General features: G+C 39.9%; 1 protein-coding gene across 2 annotated transcripts in view; it reads left to right on the forward strand.

Moving 5' to 3' along the window:
• Positions 1-23,324, forward strand: part of LOC115224780 (protein phosphatase 1 regulatory subunit 7) — a 52,029-nt gene that overhangs the window by 1,969 nt on the left and 26,736 nt on the right. For both annotated transcript variants that reach the window (XR_005003943.1, XM_029795690.2), the window contains exons 2-7: positions 2,510-2,655; positions 5,030-5,095; positions 7,622-7,752; positions 10,016-10,178; positions 15,827-15,943; positions 19,104-19,208. Coding sequence is in view for 1 of the 2 variants with exons in the window: in XM_029795690.2 (XP_029651550.1) it covers positions 2,515-2,655; positions 5,030-5,095; positions 7,622-7,752; positions 10,016-10,178; positions 15,827-15,943; positions 19,104-19,208 (723 nt within the window). In the remaining variant the exon portion in view is untranslated. The remainder of the gene's footprint in view (positions 1-2,509; positions 2,656-5,029; positions 5,096-7,621; positions 7,753-10,015; positions 10,179-15,826; positions 15,944-19,103; positions 19,209-23,324) is intronic.

The raw sequence follows: 23,324 nt of genomic DNA on the forward strand, positions 1-23,324 counted from the left end.
GTGAAGCCTTCTGGCTTACCAGCCCTCAGTCAAACCGTCCAACCCATGCCAGCATGTAAAGCGGACATCAAACGTTGATGATACCAAGGTACCAGACAGTGGATATGAACCCAGAACCATGTGGTTGGGAAGCAAACTTCTTACTACACAGCCATGCTTATGCTTATGTAAAATAAGAAAGTTCTTAGAATGCTTAAAAGAGTAAAGTTATCTCTAAGGTTTGTTAAATGATTTTAATCTGTTACGGAATTTTTATCTTTTCGTTTATTTTGTTGTATCCAACCCCCCAAGGAGTGTAGGTACCCTGTATTGAAAACCCCTGCTTTATATGGTGATTAACCTGTAACAAATAGCAACCAAAAATCTCTCTCGGATAACACCTGTACTATCTTGATGAAAGCCGGATACACTAGACAAGGTTATCACTATTTCACAAAAAGATCGGATGGTCATGACTTTTTTTATTTGTGATGACTTAATTAGAAAAGAAGAGCAGCACCCATGACCCTTTTCAGAGCTTTCAATTTGCTGGGAAGGATTTAGCCTCAGACTGGACTCATGGCCTGAATGATTCCACCGGACGGGTTCCTCCAAAAGACACCCAGGGATCTTTGGATCAGGGCTAAACCACTTCTTCCTCTTCATTTTCCTCTCCTTCCCTTCTTCTTCCTCATACGCCTCCTCCCATTTTTCCTCTCCTTCCCTTCCTCTGTAATATAATTGATTTCAAATTTTGGCTCAAGGCCTGTAATTTCAGGTGAGGAGTAAGTTGATTACTTTAACCCCAGTGTTCAACTTGTACTTATTTTATCAACCCCGAAAGGATGAAAAACTTTGGAATTTGAATTCAGAATATGAAGATGGATAAAATATTGTTAAGCATTTTATCCAGCATGCTAATAATGGTTCTGCCAGCTCACCTGTAAACAATTTTATAATTATTGGGTCATCCCATAAATAATGCAGTTTTTGTACTTCTTTTATTTTTCATCAGTAAGTTCTAAAATATACTCTCCCTCATTTTCTGCAATGCTCTTCCATCTATCTGGTAGACATGCAAGGCCATCTTCCAATATTCCCTTGTCTGTGATGGAAAATACTCCTCCATTACTGTTCTGACCTCGTCTGCAAAATTCATATTTTTCCCGTCCAAACGATTTTGAAGCCTGCAGAATAAATGATTATCAGATGGGGCAATATCCGATGAATATGGTGGGTGGGGCATTGTTTCCCATTCAAATTGCTCCAGCTTTTGGAATGTCATCTTTGCTATATGTGGCTGAGCATTATCCTGATGGAAGAACACCTTCCGTCTTGAAACCAAAGATGGTCATTTTTCTTCTTAGCACTGGTGTCAGTGAATAGTTGAATGACCAAATCCAAGCTTCTCTGCTAGTTCCTCAACAGTTACAATGGGATTTTGTTCCACCAGAGTTTGCAGGACGTCTTTGTTGAGCTCTACAGATCTTCCAGGACAAAGCTCATCTTCTAGGTTGTTCTTTCTGGCTCGGAATTTCTGGAACCACTGTTGACATTGGCTTACACTTATTGTCCGATCCTCATATACAGCATTAATATTCCTTACAATTTCTGTTGCATTATTGCCTTTACTGAACTTACAAATATGCCAAATATGCTCTTTTGTTACTTCCAATATAGCTTTGAAAAAATAACTGTTGAAATCAAACTTGCACTAAGAATAAGAAAAAAGGTAAAATTATCACCTGTTTTATTGCCAGTTGATGCAGGTAGTTTATCCCACCCACCTCAGACATTCAGTTTATACAATTGGAAAAACTGCATTATTTAGTCGATGACCCAACATATGCTCTGATTCCCGTTCCTTGCAAGTATGCCCTGGCACTTTGTTGCCATCTCTCTCCTGCTCTTGCACTCTTGCTATCTCTGACTCTCTCTTTCTTTCCCTTGCTATCTCTGACTCTCTCTTTCTTTCCCTTGCTCTTCCTTCTGGCTGGGTAACCATGTATCTCCTCTACAGCAGCATGCATGTTTCTGCCCTCGTTCTTGATCACTTTCTCTCCCTTCCTCTGTTGTTCTTGCCTTCGGCTTGGTAACCTTGCATCTCCTTTACTACTGCACACTTGTTTCTCTCCTCTTTCTTGAGGCCATGCTGGAACACCACCTTGAAGGCTTTTAGTCAAACAAATTGATCATAAGATTTATTTATTTAAGCTTAGCACTTATTCTTATCACTCTATTTTGCTGGACCACTAAATTATGGATACAAAAACACACCAATACCAGTTGTCAAGAGGTGATGGGGGACAAACACACACACACACACATATATATATATATGTACATGACAGGCTTCTTTCAGTTTCCTTCTATTAAATCCACTCACAAGGCTTTGGTCAGCTTGAAGGCACCTTCCCAAGGTGCCATGCAGTGGGACTGAACCCCAAATCATGTGGTTGGGAATCAAGCTTCTTACCACACAACCATTGTAAACTGAACAATGTTAACATCCCATTATATCTATTTCCAGGTAAGATGGAATCAAAAGCGGTCGTTGCCGAGGCCCCCAACCAAAACCTCATGGATGAAGATGATTTTGAGTCCCAATCATCAGCTAAAGAAGAAGATGATGACGAACAGTCAAAGGAAGTGGTCATTGTTGACCCAACAGCTTTGGTAGGTTTGTTCCTTGTTTCTTTGTGTGCCACTGTTGTTGTCTACTGCTGATACTGTATTCTCAAGTTCAGTTTCACTTTTTATTTACAACTTTATGTCATTTTAGATTCACAATGAAAATAGAACCTTTAACTTTTATGTTTCTAACCTGTCAAAGATATCCCCTGGCTCTGACAGGAACTCCTGGTTTTAAAGGCAGCGAGCTAGCAGAAACGTTAGCATGCCGGGCGAAATGCTTAGTGGTATTTTGTCTGCTGCTACGTTCTGTGTTCAAATTTCTGCCGAGGTCAACTTTGCCTTTCATCTTCTCGGGGTCGATTAAATAAGTACCAGTTATGCACTGGGGTCGATGTAATCAACTTAATCCCTTTGTCTGTCCTTGTTTAGCCCCTTGTGGGCGATTAAGAAATAAGATAGCTTTAATCTGTTAATCCTGGTTTTAATCCTTTGGGATAGGGGTCGGGGAACATTTTTAACCAATTACCCCAAAATATATTTATTTATGTTGACGTTAGCCCCTTGATTTGAAAGGAAGATCAAAGCTAACAAGGAACATGTTTTTTTTAATATAATTTTACTTATGTCTAATGAGTCCTCATTACCCACCAAAATTTCATTTTTACTCCAACTTAGGGTAATTTACCTTGGTTTGCTGACCCCTGCTTTAACATTTAAACTAGTTATATGTGGTTCAAATATTCTACCTGATTTATTTTGAAACCAGCCAGATCCAGCCTCTCACACCTTCTCTAGAAAGTCATAAAGCACTCAGTCCACTCTGCAGAGTGGTTGGTGTTAGAAAGGGCTTCCAGCTGTAAAAACCCTGCCAAAACAGACATAGAAGTCAAATGCAGGCTTCTTCTTGGCCGGCTCCTGTCAAACCGTCCCACCCATGCCAGTATGGCAGGCGGACGTTAAACGATGATGATGATGATATCACTGAAATCTTGAAGCTCTGAGATAATGCATAATTAATTTAAAACAATCCTTTAACATTTAAACCAGTCATATCCAGTTCAGATATTCTACTTGTTTTATATTGAAACTACCCAGATTCAGTTTCTCATATCTACCCTAGAATAACCTAAAAATAAACAATTACATCATCAAAATCTTAAAGCTTTGAGATAATGCATGATAAATTCAAAACAATGTGAATGATTAAGTATTACATTTGACAGAATACTCTGGAAGCAGTGCTTCTCAAACTATTTGATGTGGTGTACCAGCAGTTTTTTTTTCCAATGTGTCAGGGACCAGTAATATTTCCTAGAAATATTAATTTATACCGGAAACAATATAATGAATATAATAAAAGTTGACAATTTTTTTTATCTTGTATTTATTTTGTAAACAAATATTACAATATTACATAAGCATTTTATAATGTTTCTTTCTCTTCTGGAAACTTGCTGCATACCAGCAGCTGATAGCTCACAGACCACCACTTTGAATAGCACTGATCTAAAGTGAAATGATGACCTGCATCATCATCATCATTTAACATCCATTTTCCATGTTGGCATGGGTGGACGATTTGATGGGAGCTGGTAAAGCCAAGGGCCGCACTAGGCTCCAGTGTCTGCTTTGGCATAGTTTCTATAGCTGACTTTCCTAAAGCTAACCACTTTGCAGAGTGTAGTGGGTGCTTTTTATGTAGGTACCAGCAGCCGTCTTTTAAATGGTGTTATCACTGCTGCTTCTTAGCTGGCACCAGTTTCGGCAGATTTGATTGGAAATATGCTAATTGCTATTGTATTTAGTCACAAGAGAACAGCTTCTCAATTACAAAGTATATGTGTTCATAACACATTATATTTATTAGTAGAAGGGATTCTGGGACAGCCAGTGTTTTTGACATTATTGTGTCTCATCAGCCAGACACGCCCCTGGACTATTGAATCCAGCAAGAGTCAAGGGTCTTGTTTATAATTTCCGTGAACAGTTTGTTTGCTGATCTGCCAATTATAATCTTCTTTCAAAATTCCTTGTTAATTTATGTTCCAAATACCAGCTTAATAACGACTCTTTTTTCACTAAATCCTTCACTATTTTGCTAATTAATTGGAATAAAGACAGTATATTTCGACTGGAATTTAGTAACCAAAGGGTTTAAGATTTGTTGTTTTGTCATCATCATCATCATCATCCTCAGTAATTATTAAAGTTTATTGAAGTGATTATGTGTAATAATTAATTTTGATGAAATTAACTTTGTAATTACAGAACTGCTGTTTATTCAGGTAATTAAAAAGTAATAAAATTACTTTCATAGTTACAATTCAACGTTGTTTATTAACATATAATTAAATGTAAAATAATTTGCTTTATAATTACTAATTAGATGTTATTTTTCTTTCATTGTTTACTTCAGGATGTTGACTTAAGTCATTGCAAGATTGGTAAGATTGAACAGATGGAGAAACTTACCAATGTTACGGTAAATATAATCAGCTGTTGTTTCTTTTCGAATTCTCAGGTCTGTAGAGTCGGAGTCAGAAGCAATTCAGAAGCAATTATTGAGTTACTAAGTTGGAGTCAGTAAATTGTAATGTATCCATCCATTTATGTTCTCCACCTGCTTTTCCTGGGAGAACTGTTGAGGCAGAGTCCTCGGGGCATCTCCTCCATAGAGTCCTATTAGAAGTGGCCATCATTGCACTTTCTGGCTGGATTCCCAAGTATAGTCAATGAGCCTGAGACCCCCTTCAGTCACGACACTGACCATGGGATTGCATCTAGAAAGTTACTCTCCCAGGCACAAGTCCAGGCAAGGTTGTTTATGGAAGACCAGCAGTCGCCCAAGCATACCGGCCTCCCCTCTCCACGCTACCAGTGTTATCCAAAGGAAAGGCAAGAGCTGATACAGCTTGGCACCTGTGACGTCGTGACTTATTTCTACAGCTGAGTGAACTGCAGCAACGTGAAATAAAGTGTCTTGCTCAAGAACACAACACGCAGCCTGGTCTGGGATTCGAGCTCACAACCTCATGATCGTAAGCTCGATGCTCTAACCACTGAGCCATGCACCTTCACAGTCAATGAGACTATTCACATTATTTAACCATCTCGTTCATGGTCTACTCCTAGATCACCTGCTGGTTGGCTCAACTCGGGGCTGTTTCGTGACTCTTTCATGTGGTATTCTTTTATATATGTGTGTGTGTGTTTTCATCCATCTATTTTCTCTGCTCCCCTATTTCTGGGAAGGTCATGAGGGTAGAGTACTCAGGCACCTCTTCCATAGGGTCCTATCAGAAGCACCCATTATTAGACTTCCTGGCCGGATTCCCAAGCTTGACTAGCCCCAACCCTTAACTGAGACCATCGCTATTCTCCAGCCATCTCATTCATACATGGTCTGTTCCAAGATCACCTGCCAGTTGACTTGGCTTCAGAAGTCCATCTCATGACATTCTTATACATCCATCCATCATTTCCACCCACGATTCCTCGGAGGATTGTGGGAATAGAGTGCAGGTATTTCCTCCAAAGGATCCCATCAAAAGTAACCAGCATTCAACTTTCCAGCAGGAATCCTAAACATGACTGAAACTGTGGATATTATCCAATTATCTCATTCTTGATTTACTCTTTGGACTCCTGCTGTTTGGCTAATCCATCTTGTGATTCTTTCCTGCCGCATTCTAATCCCATGTCCATAGTACCACAGACGTGACTTCTCAATGCAGAGAGGTAGTAGTTTGACCTGGAAAGACTCCCTGGTTTCCAAGCTACACGTCACCATCATCATCATCGTTGTCATTTAACATCCGCTTTCCATGCTGGCATGGGATGGACAGTTTGACTGAGGACTGGCAAGCCAGGAGGCTGCACCAGGCTCCAATTTGATTTGTCAGGGTTTCTGCTGCTGGATGCCCTTCCTAATGCCAACCGCTCCGAGAGTGTAGTGGGTGCTTTTTATGTGCCATCAGCACGGGAGCCAGTTATGGGGCACTGGCATTGTATCACCAATCCACAATTTATATGCATATAGTGTAAAAACTATGTGCTGGTATGCACCAACGATGCATGCGTTAGAATAAATTCAAATATGAAATGGAAGTTGTGCTAGTGTAATAAACATTATTGACCACACATACTTAATATATATGCTTCATGTGTTTGCTAGTAGGTTGCGATTTGGTGTGGTGGGGTTGACTGCATCACAGTGCCAGGTGTTGGGAGACAACTCACCCCAGATCCTATTCAGGAACGATGGACATTGATGTTTAACCATTTCTGTGGTTTATCAACATCACGTGCCTGAACCAAATAGGAGGTCGGTTCATTTTAATCTTCATTCTGCAAGGATTCCACTAAATGGTCTTATGTTGATTCTCTTTAGAATATCTTCATCAGTTATGTGACCTTGCCAGTATATTCTTGGAATCCTTTTCAAGTGTCTTTGGTGGAACACATCTCGCTTCCTATTTATTTCACCTCCGTGCTAGCGAGGTGGAAAGAGCACCACACGAGTGTGACCATTGACAGAGCAGCTAACCGGCTTCCATGCCAATGGCACTTAAAAGGCACCATTTGAGCGTGATCGTTACCAGCGTCGCCTTAAAGAGCACCATCTGAGCGTGTTCGTTGCCGGAGCGGCTATCTGGCCTCTGTGCCGGTGGCACGTAAAAGACACCATTCGAGTGTGATCGTTACCAGCATCACCTTACTGGCACCCGTGTCGGTGGCATGTGTAAAAGATTTGAGCGAGGTCGCTGCCAGTACCGCCTGACTGGCCCCATGCCGGTGGCACGTAAAAGCACCCACTGCACTCTTGGAGTGGTTGGCGTTAAGAAGGGCATCCAGCTGTAGAAACTCTGCCAGATCAAGATTGAAGCCTGGTACAGCCATCTGGTTCGCCAGCCCTCAGTCATTGGTCCAACCCATACTAGCATGGAAAGTGGACGTTAAACGATGATGATGACTTGATCTTTAATTATTTTCTCTTTGACTTTTTTAGAGTTTGTGTCTACGACAGAATTTGATCAAGTGTATTGAAGGTTTATCGACTTTGGTCCATTTAAATATGTTGGATCTGTATGACAACCAAATAACAAAAATAGAAAATTTAACAGAGCTGACTAATTTAACGTAAGTTACTCTTATTTTCTAAGTGATGACATTGGTGTTATATGGTTGGAGGTGATAGAGTCCCAGCAGTGATTGTAGAATCTGTGTGTGCCAGTAATATGAGATATATACATACGAGGTGGTATCGAAAAGTTCCTGGATTAGTTTTGTAGCATGCCAACAGATGGCAGCAGACGGTTGCGTGCACAATGAGAGCTAGCAGTGACTTTCATGAGGCAATGTGCTCAGGGACATCTCTGTGTTTACTTTGCAAGTTGTGAAGTTGGTGTTTTTGTGATCACATGTATGCTGCCGTCTGCGATTTTTATCATGGACAGGAAGTTGAAACAAAGAGTCCACATGAAATTTTGCGTTAAACTTGGGAAGTCTGCTGCAGAGACATTGATCATGGTTCGGCAAATTTATGGCAACGAGGCAATGAGTCATACATAATGATTCAACTGGTACGGGTACTTCAAAGGCAGTTAGAATGTCCCTGGAAGACCTGCCATGAGCCCCACCCCTGGAAATGTAGAGGAACTTCATCAGCTTGTACATAAGGATCATTGGAGGACAATTGATGCTTTGAAGCATTTGAGGGTGGACATTTTGTGAAAGCGACTGGATCTCTGGTGCATGAAGAATTGGATTCTTCTGACAACCTTGCACTCTGTTACTGAGCTTTCCTCACTTGTGTGTTTCTTACCAAAAACAACACAGTATTGACGCTCGGGGAGTGAGAAAGTCTTTTATGTTTCGAGCCTACGCCCTTCGACAGAAAGGAATACAGAAATAAACAGGGAGAGAAAATAGAAAAAAGTGTATAGTGGCTAGCGATCTATCATGGTGAATGCTGGACAGAGGGGTCACACAGGAGAACTAGGAAGAAGGGGAGATAATAAAGTAGTGGTGATCTCAAAATGAAGGTGCCCATGCATGTCTATGTGCATGTAGAAGAGGACTGTTGACATTGATGTGTGTGCATGAGTAGGTGTGTGGATGATGGTGTAGGTGCTGGGAAGTGGTCAGTGCTAAGTGGTGTGGTAGTGCGTATAAATATCTGTACTTGTTTGCACATGTAATTACTTATACAAGGTGCAGTAATTGGTAATGTGGTTAATTTCTTGTGTTAACAGATTGTCCTCTAGGTGCTTTGTGTCATCAAAGAATAAGTGATCCCTTACTTGCAGATTGTGTTTTAATGGTTTTGAAAATAACCAAATATGCACTTAAACCAGTTTTGAAAATAAGCTCCTCAGGAGTGGCTGTGTGGTAAGTAGCTTGCTAACCAACCACATGGTACCGGGTTCAGTCCCACTGCGTGGCATCTTAGGCAAGTGTCTTCTGCTATAGCCCCGGGCCGACCAATGCCTTGTGAGTGGATTTGGTAGACAGAAACTGAAAGAAGCCTGTCGTATATATGTATATATATATGCATGTGTGTTTGTTTGTGTGTCTGTGTTTGTCCGCCTAGCATTGCTTGACAACCGATGCTGGTGTGTTTATGTCCCCGTTACTTAGCGGTTCGGCAAAAGAGACCGATAGAATAAGTACTGGGCTTACAAAAAAAAAAAAGAATAAGTTCCGGGATCGAGTTGCTCGATTAAAGGCGGTGCTCCAGCATGGCCGCAGTCAAATGACTGAAACAAGTAAAAGAGTAAAGAGTAAGAGTATATATAGTCACAAGTGTGGCTCTGTGGTTAGAAGTTTGCTTCCCAACATGGTTCTGGATTCATCCCCACTGCATAGCACCTTGGACAAGTGTCTTCTACTACTATAACTTCAGGCTGACCAGACCCTTGTGAGTGGATTTGTAGACAGAAGCCTGTTCTAGATATAAGACAGTCTGCATGTGTGTTTGTATTGGTGTTTGTTCCCCTCCGCTGTTGGGCAACTAGTGTTGATGTGTTAAGGTCCCTGTAACTTAGTGGTCCAGGAAAAGAGATCAATAGAATAAGTACTAGGCTTAAAATTAAAAAGAAAATAGATATTGGAGCCAATTCATTCAACTAAAATTCTTCAAGGTGGTGCCCCAGCATGGCTGCAGTCTAATGACTGAAACAAGTAAAAGATAAAAAGATCTAATACATACAATATCCTTTTTACATCACTTTCTATGCTTACACAGGTTAGGCAGATCTTATCCATTGAAGCTTCTTGTCCTGTACTATCTTATTAATCTTCATTAAACTAAATAATAATGAAAAGATTTTTAAAAAGCCCAAAGAGACGTTAACTTGGCTAATTTGATTGATTGTGTATTTGTTTCTTCCTCTTTTTCCAGTCAACTAGATTTCTCTTTTAACCGGATCAAGAAAATAGAAAATATTTCTCATTTGACTAACTTGGTCAAGTTATATTTAGTGAATAACAAAATAACCGTCATCGAGAACCTTGAAACACTCGTTAACCTGGATATGCTGGAATTGGGTTCCAATAAGATTCGGGTATGTCAGTACAGTTGCATTTGTCTCTTTACATCTCTCTCTCTCTCTCTTTCTCCCCACATACTCACATGCATGTATCCTCATTGTCATTTTAATGTCTCCTTTTCCAAGCTTGCTACTTCCAGTTCTTCTGCTCTCCTTAAGGATCTTGGAAGCCTTAAAAAATAAAGCTCATGTGCACTGCCTTTTTCTTACTACTCATTTAACAATATATAACACACACACATATATATATATATAGGCTTGATTGCTTAGCCAGCGGGGTGGCGTTAGTTGAAGGCTAAAACAATGTGAAGCGCATTGTCACCAGTGATGTGTAGCAACATCTGATAGCCAGGTTGGTCACAGTGATATATATATATATATATATATGTATGTATATATATATATATATATGTATGTATGTATATATAAAAGTTGTTATGTGTTTGGTGGGATATGAAAAGTTTAGTCCATTTTGAACTTTTAAACCCAAACCAAACAATAAAAAAGATCTGCTGCGAGCAGCTTAAGTCAGCGCTAGAAGAAAAACAACCATCTTTGGTTTCAAGAGAAAAGGTGTTCTTTCATCAGGATAATACTCATCCACATACAGTGAGGATGACATTCCAAAGGCTGAAGCAGTTTGAATGGGAAACGATGCCTCACCCACCATATTTGCCAGACATTGCCCCATCTGATTGTCATTTATTCTGCAGTCTTCAAAATCATATGGACAGAAAAACTATGAATTCTGTAGATGAAGTCAGAATAGTACTGGAGGAGTATTTTTTGTCACGGTGAAGTGAATTTTAGAAGAGGGGCCTTGCAAGTCTATCAGCTAGATGGAAGAGCATTGTAGAAAATGAAGGAGAGTATATTTTAGATTAAAAAAGAAATTTCTTTATCTTAATTTTGAAAAATAAAAGTGGTATAAAAAAAAACCCACATTATTTAAGGGACAATCTAGTATTTATATATGCTTATATATCCAGTGCTGGTGCCATGTAAAAAGCATCCAGTCCACACTGTAAAGTAGTAGGCGTTTGGAAGGGCATCCAGCTGTAAAAATCATGCCAAAGCTAACCTCACCTGTGCTAGTACCACGTACAAAGCATTCAGTCCACTCTGCAGAGTAGTTGGTGTTAGGAAGAGCATCCAGTTGTAAAAATCCTGCCAAAACAGAGTAGCATAGCGTAGTTTTTCTACCTGGCCAGTTCCTGTGAACCATCCTACCCATGCATGGAAAATGGATGTTAAACGATGATGATGATTTATAGATAGATGGAACATTTCTGACGTGTAACCATGATGTTCAACTATAAGGAATCCTTACAGCTTATCTATGTTTCCAGTTTTATTGCCTTCTGCTCATGAGGTCATAATATTTGAAGTTTTCAGGTACAAGCCTGGTTGTTTAGTTAGCAAATTCACTTCTTAATCACACGATTTCAGGTTCAGTTCTACTACTCAGCAGCATGGGTAGGTATTTTCTATTGCCCAGGGTTGCCAAATGCCTTGTGATGAAAAGAAAATGCAGGTCGCCTATCATATATATGTTTACATGTGTGTGTAAGTATGTGTGACTTGCTATTCGATGTTCAAAGAGTTCTGGAATTAAAGTGAAAATCCCTTATTTGAAAACCTGTAAAGGTTGGCAACAACAAGAGCATCCAGCTGTAAACGCTTACTTCAAATAACTACTCCACCCTCTGTCAAAATCATCATTACATTTCTTTGTATATTTAATAAAAATTTTTTATAATGCAGCCTTCAGACAAGGTTACCTGTTGTGATTCTAGACACTGAAGTAGAGTGAAATTTAAAGAACTTTTGGCTACTATTTTTAGTAAATGAAGAGACTGGATAGAAATTCCTTCAATGGAGAGAGATATGTATTGAGGGATTATCAGCATGGGGGGTGGGGTGGATGTTAAATAAATGAAGATGTTTTAGGATTAACTGACATAATGTTAATGCAAATGATATTGGACATATTAAATGTTATGTTGGGTTAGAAATGAGAAATGGGTCTGTATTCAAAGCAATTTATGGTCCCCAAGTAGAAGATAAAATAACAGATGTTCATTAGTATAAGCAGTAAGGTGCTTAGAGGATCATCATCATCTTTTAACGTCAGCTTTCCATGCTAGCATGAGTTGGACGATTTGACTGAGGACTGGCAAACCAGATGGCTGCACCAGGCTCCAATCTTGATCTGGCAGAGTTTCTACAGCTGGATGCCCTTCCTAATGCCAACCACTTCGAGAGTGTAGTAGGTGTTTTTACGCACCACCGGCATGAGGGTCAGTCAGGCGGTACTGGCAACGGCCATGCTCAAAAGAAAGGATAAAATCCTTCCCGAGTCATACAGACTCATAAATTTGGTTCCCCGGTTTCTGTGACCTATGTATATATTAACTCCCTGGAACAGGATGCCAGTCCATTGCATGATTGCTCACTTTTGCCAGCTAAGTAGACTGGAGCAACGTGAAATGAAGTGTTTTGCTGAAAAACAACACATCGCCTGATCCAGATATCGAAATTGCAATCTTACAATCATGGGTCCGACATCCTGACTACTCTGTCATGTGCTTCCTCTGTAATATGTTTGTCTGGCATGTTTTAGATATAAATTTTGAGTCCCTGTCGTATTTCTTTTCCCTCCTTTCCTTCATTTCATGTTTATTATGCTTAAATGTATAATATCACCATCACTTAAAATTTTTAGATCCTTACTCAGGACATGTTAGCTCTAATGTATCAGTAAAAATATTGGATCTTGTGTCTAGCAAATTTGGTTTTAACAACGTAGTTGTCTCCCTTTACACATCTGTTTTAACTTCTAGCGGATCACCTTATGACGTTGTATAAACTGGCACTTCGTTGGTTACAACAACGGGGATTCCAGTTGATTCGATCAACAGAACAGCCTGCACATGAAATTAATGTGCAAGTGGCTGAGTACTCCACAGACATCTCAGGGAGATTCAGCATGACACGGAATGTGGTATGGCTGGCTCTTTTGAATTAGAGGTATATCTAATTTTTGCCAGTCGAGTGAACTGGAGCAGCATGAAATAAAGCGTCTTATTTAAGGACACGATTTGCCACCAGGAATTACACTCGCGACTTTATGACCATGAGCTGACTTGACTACTCTAACCACTGGATAGGTAGATAGATAGGAGCACTCCGTCAGTTTCAACGACGAGGGTCCCAGCTGATCCAATCAAAGGAACAACCTGCTTCTGAAATTAACATGCAAGTGGCTGAGCACTCTACAAACACGTGTACCCTTAACGTAGTTCTCGGGGAGATTCAGCATGACACAGAGTGTGACAAGGCTGGCCCTTTGAAATACAGGTACTACTCATTTTTGCCAGCTGAGTGGACTGGAGCAACGTGAAATAAAGTGTCTTGCTCAAGGACACAACGTGCCGCCGGGAATTGAACTCGTGGCCTTACGATCATGAGCCGAATGCCCCTGACCACTAAGCCACCTGCCTTCACATACTCTTAATCACTAAGCTACGTAACTTCCTATAACAGGGTTGCTAGATTACCATCTAAGTAGTAAAATAACACTATTTTTCATGGTTCCATGCTACTATTTTTAAAATGAGCTGACATCTTGAACCACTTAACCATCTCCATTGAAAGAATTTCTATCCAGTCTCTTGAATTGCTAAAAATAGCAGCAGCCAAAAGTCCGTTAAATTCAACTCTACTTCAGTATCTGGAACATCAGCAGGGAACCTTATGCCTGAAGGTTCATTATACAAATTCTTATTAAATATACAAAGGAATGTAATGTGTATTTATAATATCATCATCATCATTTAACATCCATTTTTTAATACTGGCATGGGTTGGACGGTTTGACCAGAGCTGGTAACCCTGAGAGCTGCACCAGGTTCCAGTCTGATGTGACTTGGTTTCTACAGCTGAATGCCCTTCCTAATGCCAACCACTTTACAGAATGTGTTGAGTGCTTTTTATATTTCATGGCAGTGTGGTAAGAAGTTGTCCCAAACCATGTGGTTCTGGGTTCAATCCTACTGCATGACACATTGGGCAAGTGTCTTCTACTATAACCCTAGGCCAATCAAAGCCTTGTAAGTGGATTTGGTTGATGGAAACTGAAAGAAGTTCTTCATATATACATATATGTGTGTTTGTGCATCACAGTTTCTTTGCTTTGACACTGCATAGCAGTTGTAAATGAGTGTCCTCTGTTTCCAATCTTCCGTGAAGATATGTCTGGTCATGATGGAAACATTAGCTTATTTGGAAACAGGTAAGAGTTGGCAACAAGAAGGGCATCATTTGGCTGTAGAAAATCTACCCCAACAAAATTCTGCCTGACCCACGGAAACATGGAAAAGAGACATTAAAACAATGAGGAGGAGGAATAAAAATGTAACTATTTAACGACATTTTAAATAATTCAAGAACTCAAGAACAACTTCAATATTACATAGTCACACCATGACTCATCTTCATCACAATCTTTCTTTTTAAACTGGGGTAACCATATATCTCTCTACAGCAAGACACCTGTTCTTGTCCCCTATCATACATTAGCTTCTCATCACCTGGTATAAAACCAACTCCCTTAACTCAGGTTTGCTGCCTTTGACCTAGAACAAAATGGGTTTTCTCTTTAAAAAGAAAAAAAGAAAACCCTGTTGTTTTAACCTTTGAACATTTAAGCCTTCTATATCCAACCCAAATTCAACACAATATGAATAAATAAGCATAGTATTTGATAGAGTAACCTGAATGCTAAAGAATATTAAGTTTTAAAAATTCAAAGACAAATTCAATACAGCAATGAAAGAGATAGAGAAATATGATTGTTCATGTGCAACACCATTGGAAGAACTTGTTCCAATTTACTCTGAAATCATCAGAGAAACAGCAAGAACGGTGACAGCTATTCCTCCTACTCAAGTTAGTGTGAAGAGGCTTTTCTCTGTTCTAAAACTTATCAAGTCAGATCTCAGGGCTTCAATGAAGGAAGGTGTTGTTGATACTATTTTATTTCTTAGAACTTAAAATTAAATTTATGATTTCTCTGAATTGTTCAGTTTTATGGCAAAGGATTTAATGTTTAATATAAACTTTTATTTCTATTTTATTTACGTTTATGCTATAGGAATTATAAAAGATTTGTAATAGCTTTTGTTAAAAATAAGCATTGGCTTTTTCTTTTGAATAAAATTAAAAAAAATTCAATCTTTAAAACTATCCTGATTATTCATTTGGTGGTGATGAAATGCCATTTTGGTTCATGACTGAATTGAATAATGATTTAAGAATATCTCTTAATCACCCTCATGCAGTAATTCTATTTTGCCCTATTTTCTATGTGATTTAACACTCACAGGGGCTCCCGAGTTTAAGAATAAATATATTCTCTATTATAATTAATTGATAGGAGTTGAAGTCAATATTAACCTTCTAATTTTCAGGAGTTGGAGTCAAAGGTTTCAGTTACTGACTCCATAGTCCTGGCTACAAGATAATGCATGATTCATTCAAAACAAAGTAAGCGTTATATTTCACAGAGTAATCTGAATGCAAAAAGATTAAACCTGATAAAAAGCTGAAAGTTTCCATATTTTACTTATTTAGTCATTCATTTTTTTTCCCTTCTCCTGCAGGTCATCGAGAATTTAAACACCCATACCAATATAACTGGCTTATACCTGGGCAAGAATAAAATTACTCAGATTTCTGGTTTAGATAACCTTGTCAACTTGACATGTCTCAGTCTGCAGGTATGTGGCTTGATTTCTTCTTAACTAACTACTAAAGCAGACTACATTTCAGACTACAAGTGTGTTACTCTCGTTTCTGTCTGTTTCTGTGTGCTTGTTTTTTCCTTTCTCTTTACTAGCTTTCTATCTCTTACATGTCCCCAGGCTAGGATTAACCTCTAAACCAGTGCTTTTCAAACTTTTTGCTGGAGTGGAACCCCAAGGAAACATTCCACTGGCTCAAGGAACCCCTGTGCAATAATTTAATAGTCTTATGCACACATATCTGCTCAGGAGAATTAAAAATTACTACCGATTTTAGCAGTTTTGTAACTTCTTGCGGAACCCCTGGACTGTACTGGCGGATCCCTAAGGTCCCACGGAACCCTGGTTGAAAACCACTGCTCTAAACAGTATAAACATGTATTTAGGGCACCTCAGTTTTTGTTGTTGTTTTTTGCTTTTTTATACCAGTGCTAAATTTTCCATGAAGCAAATCATAAAAACAATAGCTTTTTTTAAAAATAATAATAAAAAAAAGTGTCCATTACTAGGGTTTTTTTTTTCCCCAACCATATGGTCTCGGGTTCAGTTCCACAGCAAAGCACCTTGAGCATGTATCTTCTTTTATAGCCTCTCACTGAGTAGATCTGCTAGATGCAAACTGAAAGACTGAAAGAAGCCTCTGTCTGTGTGTGTGTATGTGTGTGTGCAGCCTCGTCTGGCACCTGTGTCGGTGGCACATAAAATCACCCACTACACTCTCGGAGTGGTTGGCGTTAGGAAGGGCATCCAGCTGTAGAAACACTGCCAGATCTGACTGGCCTGGTGCAGCCTTCGGGCTCCCCAGACCCCAGTTGAACCGTCCAACCCATGCTAGCATGGAAAGCGGACGTTAAATGATGATGATGATATGTATGATGTATACATACATGTGCACTCATGTCTAGACATGCACTTGATAGTTGTAAATGAGCATCATTGTTGTTTGTTTCTAATCTTCCAAATGGGTATTTAAAATATACATTGCAATAATACTGTTAGTGACTCCACTATTCCTGGGTGGTAACAAAAAGATTAAGTTAACGCTTCAATTTATTTTCTTAAGATGTCAACATTTTCATTTACCACTGTGACCTAGTCACTAACAAAGTTGCACTGCAGTAACTCATCCCTCTCTCTCTCTTTCTCTCTCTCTCTCTCTCTCTCTGTGTTTCTCTCACTCCCACCTCTGCTGGTGACAAAGGGCCTCTTACTCAGAGTAAAAGGCAGACTGTATGACGCATGTGTGCGAACAGCCATGCTACATGGCAGTGAAACATGGGCCATGACCACTGAGTATATGCATAAGCTTGCAAAGAATGAAGCCAGTATGCTCCACTGGATGTGTAATGTCAGTGTGCATATACGACAGAGTGTAAGCACCCTGAGAGAAAAGCTGGACATTAGAAGCATCAGATGTGGTGTGCAAGAGAAACAACTGCGCTGTTATGGCCATGTGTGAAAATGTGTCACACCCTAGCAGTTAAGGGAACCTGTGGAAGAGGTAGACCCAGGAAGATCTGGGATGAGGTGGGGAAGCATGACCTTCAAACATTGGGCCTCACCGAGGCAATGACAAGTGACCAAGACCTTTGGAGATATGCTGTGCTTGAGAAGACCCAGCAAGCCAAGTGAGACCATAACCGTGGCCTATGCCAGTGCTGTATAACCAGCCCATTTAAGAGTATCCTTCAATCATTGGATAATAAACTACACTTGTGAAGACCTGTTGAGGCAAGTGAAATCGTTGTCGTGGCCGATGACGGTACCAGTTGACTGGCGTTGGGGTAACGGTATTAATAAAATAGAATATGAAAAGTGGAATAAAGTTTATTGGGTACTACACATTTTTTGACCCATTCTGGATCTCTTCAGGCACATCAATAAAATGTCTTACAAGAGATCTCTTGAGTCAACTTACATACCGCTATATGTCCATCAAATTCGAGAATGAGTAAATAAAAAATACGCATTAAGTACAGGACATCACCAATGAGTGAAAAATACACAAATACACGAGAGATAAGTAAAGGACATAAGACCAAAACATACACAAGTACAGGACATTATCTATGTATGATTGCTATAAGACAGGTTAATGAGATTACAAGTTGTGGCTTAATCCTCTAGCATTTAAACCAACAATATCCAGCCCAGATATTCCAACTGTTCAAACTGGCCAGATCTGGCCCCTCACACCTATCCTACAATGCCATTCTAAAGATAAACCATCACATCATCGAAATCTCAAAAGCTACAAGATAATACCTGATTAATTGAAAACAATACAAATAAATAAGCATTATATTTGACAGAGTAATCTGAATGCAATGTTATTACCAGTTTGGCTATGTCAGTGGCATGTTCAGACTTGTAAACAAGCCATTCGCTGTGTTTTGTCATATAGACAACTGGTGGAAATACACCTAAATCAGCTCACAACACCACCTATCCATACTGTGAGATGCTAGCATTTCGGAGTAGTTATCTCCCCTCCAGTCACAGAAATCGAACGATGGTACTACAAGCTGATAAACAGGTTATGGTTCCTTGGTTAACTGTTGTACTCATTGCCATCAGTACTGTATCAATATAGCTGTCCTTATTTTCCTTTTAATGGCGAGCTGTTGTTATATCTGAGATATTAATTGTTTAGCATTCAGGTTTTTCTGCCAGTTGTAATGCTTATTTAATCACGTTGTTTTTAATTAATTATGCATTGTCTTGTAACTTCAAGATTTTGATGAGGTAATTGTTGATATTTACTACGACATTGTAGGGTATGTGTGAAAGGCAAAATTTAGCCAATTTGAACAAAACAAGTAGAGGTACAGGTGTAGCGTGTATGTACTTGTATCCGTGTTTGTCCTCCCATCACTGGTTGTCAAGCAGTGTTGGTGTGTTTAAGACCCCGTAACTTAATTCAGCAAAAGTGACCAATAGAATAAGTACTAGGCATAAATACAATAAGTCCTGGGGGTCCATTTGTTCAACTAAAAAAACCCTTCAAGTCAATGCCACAGTCAAATTACTGAAACAAGAAGATAAAAGATAATATTTGGGCCAGGTATGACTAGTTTAAATGCTAAAGAGTTAAAGTTTTGATCTCTTACCAATCCTCATTTTTCTCCCTTTACAGGACAACCGCTTGACTAAAATTGAAGGTCTGGATGCCTTGGTGAACTTAGATGAACTCTACCTGAGTGACAACGGCATTGAAAAGATTGAAGGGTTGTCAAATAATGTAAGTATCTTTTTTTTTTTTGTTTTGTGGTCACTTTGCTCTTCTGGTCTATCACTTTGTGGTTTTCCTATTAGATCAACTGGAACCCTCGTTGTCATAACGGATGGAGACCATTTGTGGATTATGGTATGGTTTACCATCACACAATTCATGAGGTCAAATATATTGTAAACCTTTCATTGTCTACTTGGGCATAGAGGAGGAAGGGTTTCATCAAAGACCATTCTTAAGCATTCTTGGGTTGATGGAAGAAAGGCGAGGGGTCATTCTCAGACCAGAAACCCGGATTGAGCACTTATAACATGTACTTCAGTAACGGGGTGCAAAAAGCTATGTCATCATCATCAGTTAATGTTCACTTTTCCATGCTTGTATGGCCAGGTAGGTTTTCTTTAAGGCACATTTTTCTACAACTGGATACTCTTCCTGTTGCCAAGCGTCACCTGCTTCCAAGCAAGGTAATATTTTCCCCATGTCCAGATACGTTTTTCCATGGAAGAATGAAAATGGATGACGCTGTTTTCAATGAAAGTGACACGCATTTACAACTATCACATAATGTCAAAGACAAAACTCAAATACCCACACACATATTTGTATACATACAGATATATATATGGCTCAGTGGTTAGAGCATTGAGCTAACAATCATGAGGTTGCGAGTTCGAATCCCGGACCGGGCTGCATGTTGTGTTCTTGAGCAAGACACTTTATTTCACGTTGCTCCAGTTCACTCAGCTGTAGAAATGGGTTGCAATGTCATGGGTGCCAAGCTGTATCGGCTGCTGCTTTTCCCTTGGATAACACTGGTGGTCTGGAGAGGGGAGGCCGGTATGCATGGACGACTGCTGGTTCTTCCATAAACAACCTTGCCCAGACTTGTGCCTTCAAGGGGAACTTGCTAGGTGCAATCCCACAGTCAGTCATGACCGAAGGGAGTCTCAATATACACACACACACACACGCGCACATATGCATTAAGTAGAGAAACAATGACGGGTGACAATTCATTAAATAATAATAATAACTGTAAGCTTAAAGCTTATAAGCCATCACCTTATATTAGCTAAGAGGTGTGGGTTCAATTCTCATGCATACTAAAACCCACTTTTTTCCACGAAGGGTTTATATGCTCCAATATTAGACTATTTCCTTTAGCCAGATACACTGATGACTTATAAGCTTTAAGCTTATGATTATTGTTATTATTTTCTACCTACGAATACCATTGATCAGTGCAGGGCTATAGAAGACATGTGCCCAAGGTTCCACATATTGGGACTGAACCTGAAACCATGTGGTTTGGAAGCAAACTTCTTACCATAGAGCCACACCTATGCCTATGTAGTGTTGTTAAACTGAGCTGAGGATTAAACCTGCCAACCAGTTCTACTTCACTGTCTTCATCCTAAAATGCCTCATTTCCCATTCCTGGTGTTAGGAATAGTTTTACAGATTATCAAAGCTGCAAAGTGAGCAGGCAATTTGTTGACAGCAGAAGGGATTCTTTGGTACCCCATTTTGTAGACTGTTAATGCAAACAAACACACTGGTACAAACTTATACACACTCACACACGTTCATTGAACTTCTTTTTTTTTTCTTATTTTCGTCATTTTTTTGCCTCCTGCATTCAATCAAAGCTTTGCTCAGCCCAGGGCTGTAGTAGATGATATTTGGCCATAATGCTCTGCAGTGGGACTGAACACAAAGCCATGTGGTTGAGAAGTGAGCTTCCTAACTACATAATTATGCCTGTGGCTTCAGTGTGTATGTGTTATTTTCCCAGTGTTGGGCCTCACAGAGGTAATGACTGAAACCTTTGGCATTATGTCATGCTTGAGAAGACCCATCAACAAGCTGAGCAAAATTGCAGTTGTGGCAGATACCAGTGTCACGCGAATGGCACCTGTGCCGGTAGCAGGTAAAAGCACCCATTACACTCTTGGAGTGGTTGGCATTAGGAAGGGCCTCCAGCTGTAGAAAACCAAGGCAAATCAGACTGGTGTCTGGTGCAGCCTTCCAGCTTGCCAGCCCAGGTCAAACCGTCTGATCCATGCCAATGCTGTATGATGTAAATGGCAGCGACACAATGATTATTGCTTTCAAACAGAAATACCTTGTAATGTTTGTTTCACCTGAGTTCCATAGACTTTCTTCTCATTATCATCATCATAAATGCTGTGAACCAGAAATTTGTTCCTTGGATACCTATGACCAACAACTCTTGTTACTCACAAATTTCAAGATATGAATTAACCCCTTGCTGACGGATTTAGCACTGACAATCTGTGCTGTGTCCTGGTATTAGGCCGTTCACTAACTACATAATCTGTGGCATGTTTTTGATTAAGGCAGATCATGACTTGCCAAGAAATGACCAGGTACTGTGTTTTCCAAGACATCCTCTGTAGCAAGTGAAATATAACTTGCAGGCTCAGGCATTGAAAATGCAAGGGACTGCCATCAGCCCAAGCATTGTTTGAGCTGTGCTTTCATAATTCTTCATACAAGGAATTCTACAGTGTATTTACAGATTTTTCTCAGTATGGTAGATTTGAAAACACGGTGCCACACAGAGCGGGACATCACACTACTCGCACACGCACACACACACACACACTGTTTCAATGTGGTCAGTACCGCTTCCCATCTGCAAGGGGTTAAAGAAGTAGCCTCTTCTCCTTATCTCCTCAAAGACATACATCATCTTGAAAGAGTCCAGAAGCTGGCTACCCGCATGGTTCTTGGTCTCAAGAATTTGTCTTATGAAGAAAGGCTGAAGACGCTCGACCTTTATTCTCTAGAAAAACGCCGCCGCCGCCGTGCTGATCTCATTCTCGCTCACAACATCATAAGCGGAAAGTGTAACCTCTCGAAAGAGCTGTTCTTCACTCCTGCTCCAGAGCGTCGGTTGCGAGGTCACTCCGAAAAGCTTTATCTGCGACGATTTCATCTCAATCGAAGGAGAGGGGCTTTCTCCCTCCGGGTTGCAGATCTGTGGAACAAGCTGCCGAACGAGATAGTGAAGATGCCGATGACTGCTTTGTTCAAAGTCTCCCTTGACCACAAATGGCCTGAATTCTTTGCATGAACACCACCCTGTACATAACTCCATGTCCTCCTACATGGCCTTGCTTTTGCTTTTTGAGCCAAAAAATTAACGTAACTATATAAATGTTCATTTGTATACACAAACCTAGATGAGTTACTTTCCTTGGCACATTTTATATATTATGCAAATTAGATTGACCAAAGCAATAATTCATAACTCTTTTTCTATCTGTTGACTGAGCAGGCTGTACTATGCTGATGAGCACTAATATAGATCAAAACATATCTTTACCTGTCATTTATATTCATTCTTAAGAGAACAATTCTAATTTCTTGAAATTACCTCCCCTCCTCTTTAACAGCAACTAACAGTTGCTCCTGCCTGTCACTAAGTGGGTGCACAGCACTGGCCCCCTCGTTATTCAATGGTGCACTTCAGCATTATTACAAATTAGGGCCCATCCAGAATATTTTGAAGCACCGCCTAGTACTTATTCTATTGGTCTCTTTTGCCAAACCGCCAAGCTACGGGGACGTAAACACACCAGCATCGGTTGTTAAGCGATGTTGGGGGGTCAAAGTTTGGCAATGGGCCTGCGATCACTGCTAGGTTTTAGTTGTCTTTCTCCAACTATGAGGGTAATTTCAGTTATTTAAGAACTTTATTGTATATGACCTTCAGTAAATCACTGTTTGACTTACGTGTAGCAGGATTTGTATTGTCTGCGACTTCTCTATAGGAACACAACTCTGCCTGTCCCTTGAATAAAGCCACTTCTCCTTCATTCTAAATACTCTCCCTGCTACTTAGTCAACAGGGCTTTTCCCATTCCCCCTTTCCTTGTTCTTTCTTGTCTTGCAAGTTACTTGTCAAACACACGACCATGTCTGTGAAGACCATAGATTGTCATTGATTGTCATGCTCGTTACTGAATAAATGAAGAAAAAAGGTTTCTTTGAAAAGCATGGTTAAGATGCTTGCTTTGCAACCACTTGGTTTGGGGTTCAGTCCCATGCTGCAGCATCTTAGGCGAGTGTCTTCTACTATAGTCCCAGGATGAC

The sequence above is a fragment of the Octopus sinensis genome, linkage group LG26 (assembly GCF_006345805.1).
Source record: "Octopus sinensis linkage group LG26, ASM634580v1, whole genome shotgun sequence".
Taxonomy (NCBI): domain Eukaryota; kingdom Metazoa; phylum Mollusca; class Cephalopoda; order Octopoda; family Octopodidae; genus Octopus; species Octopus sinensis.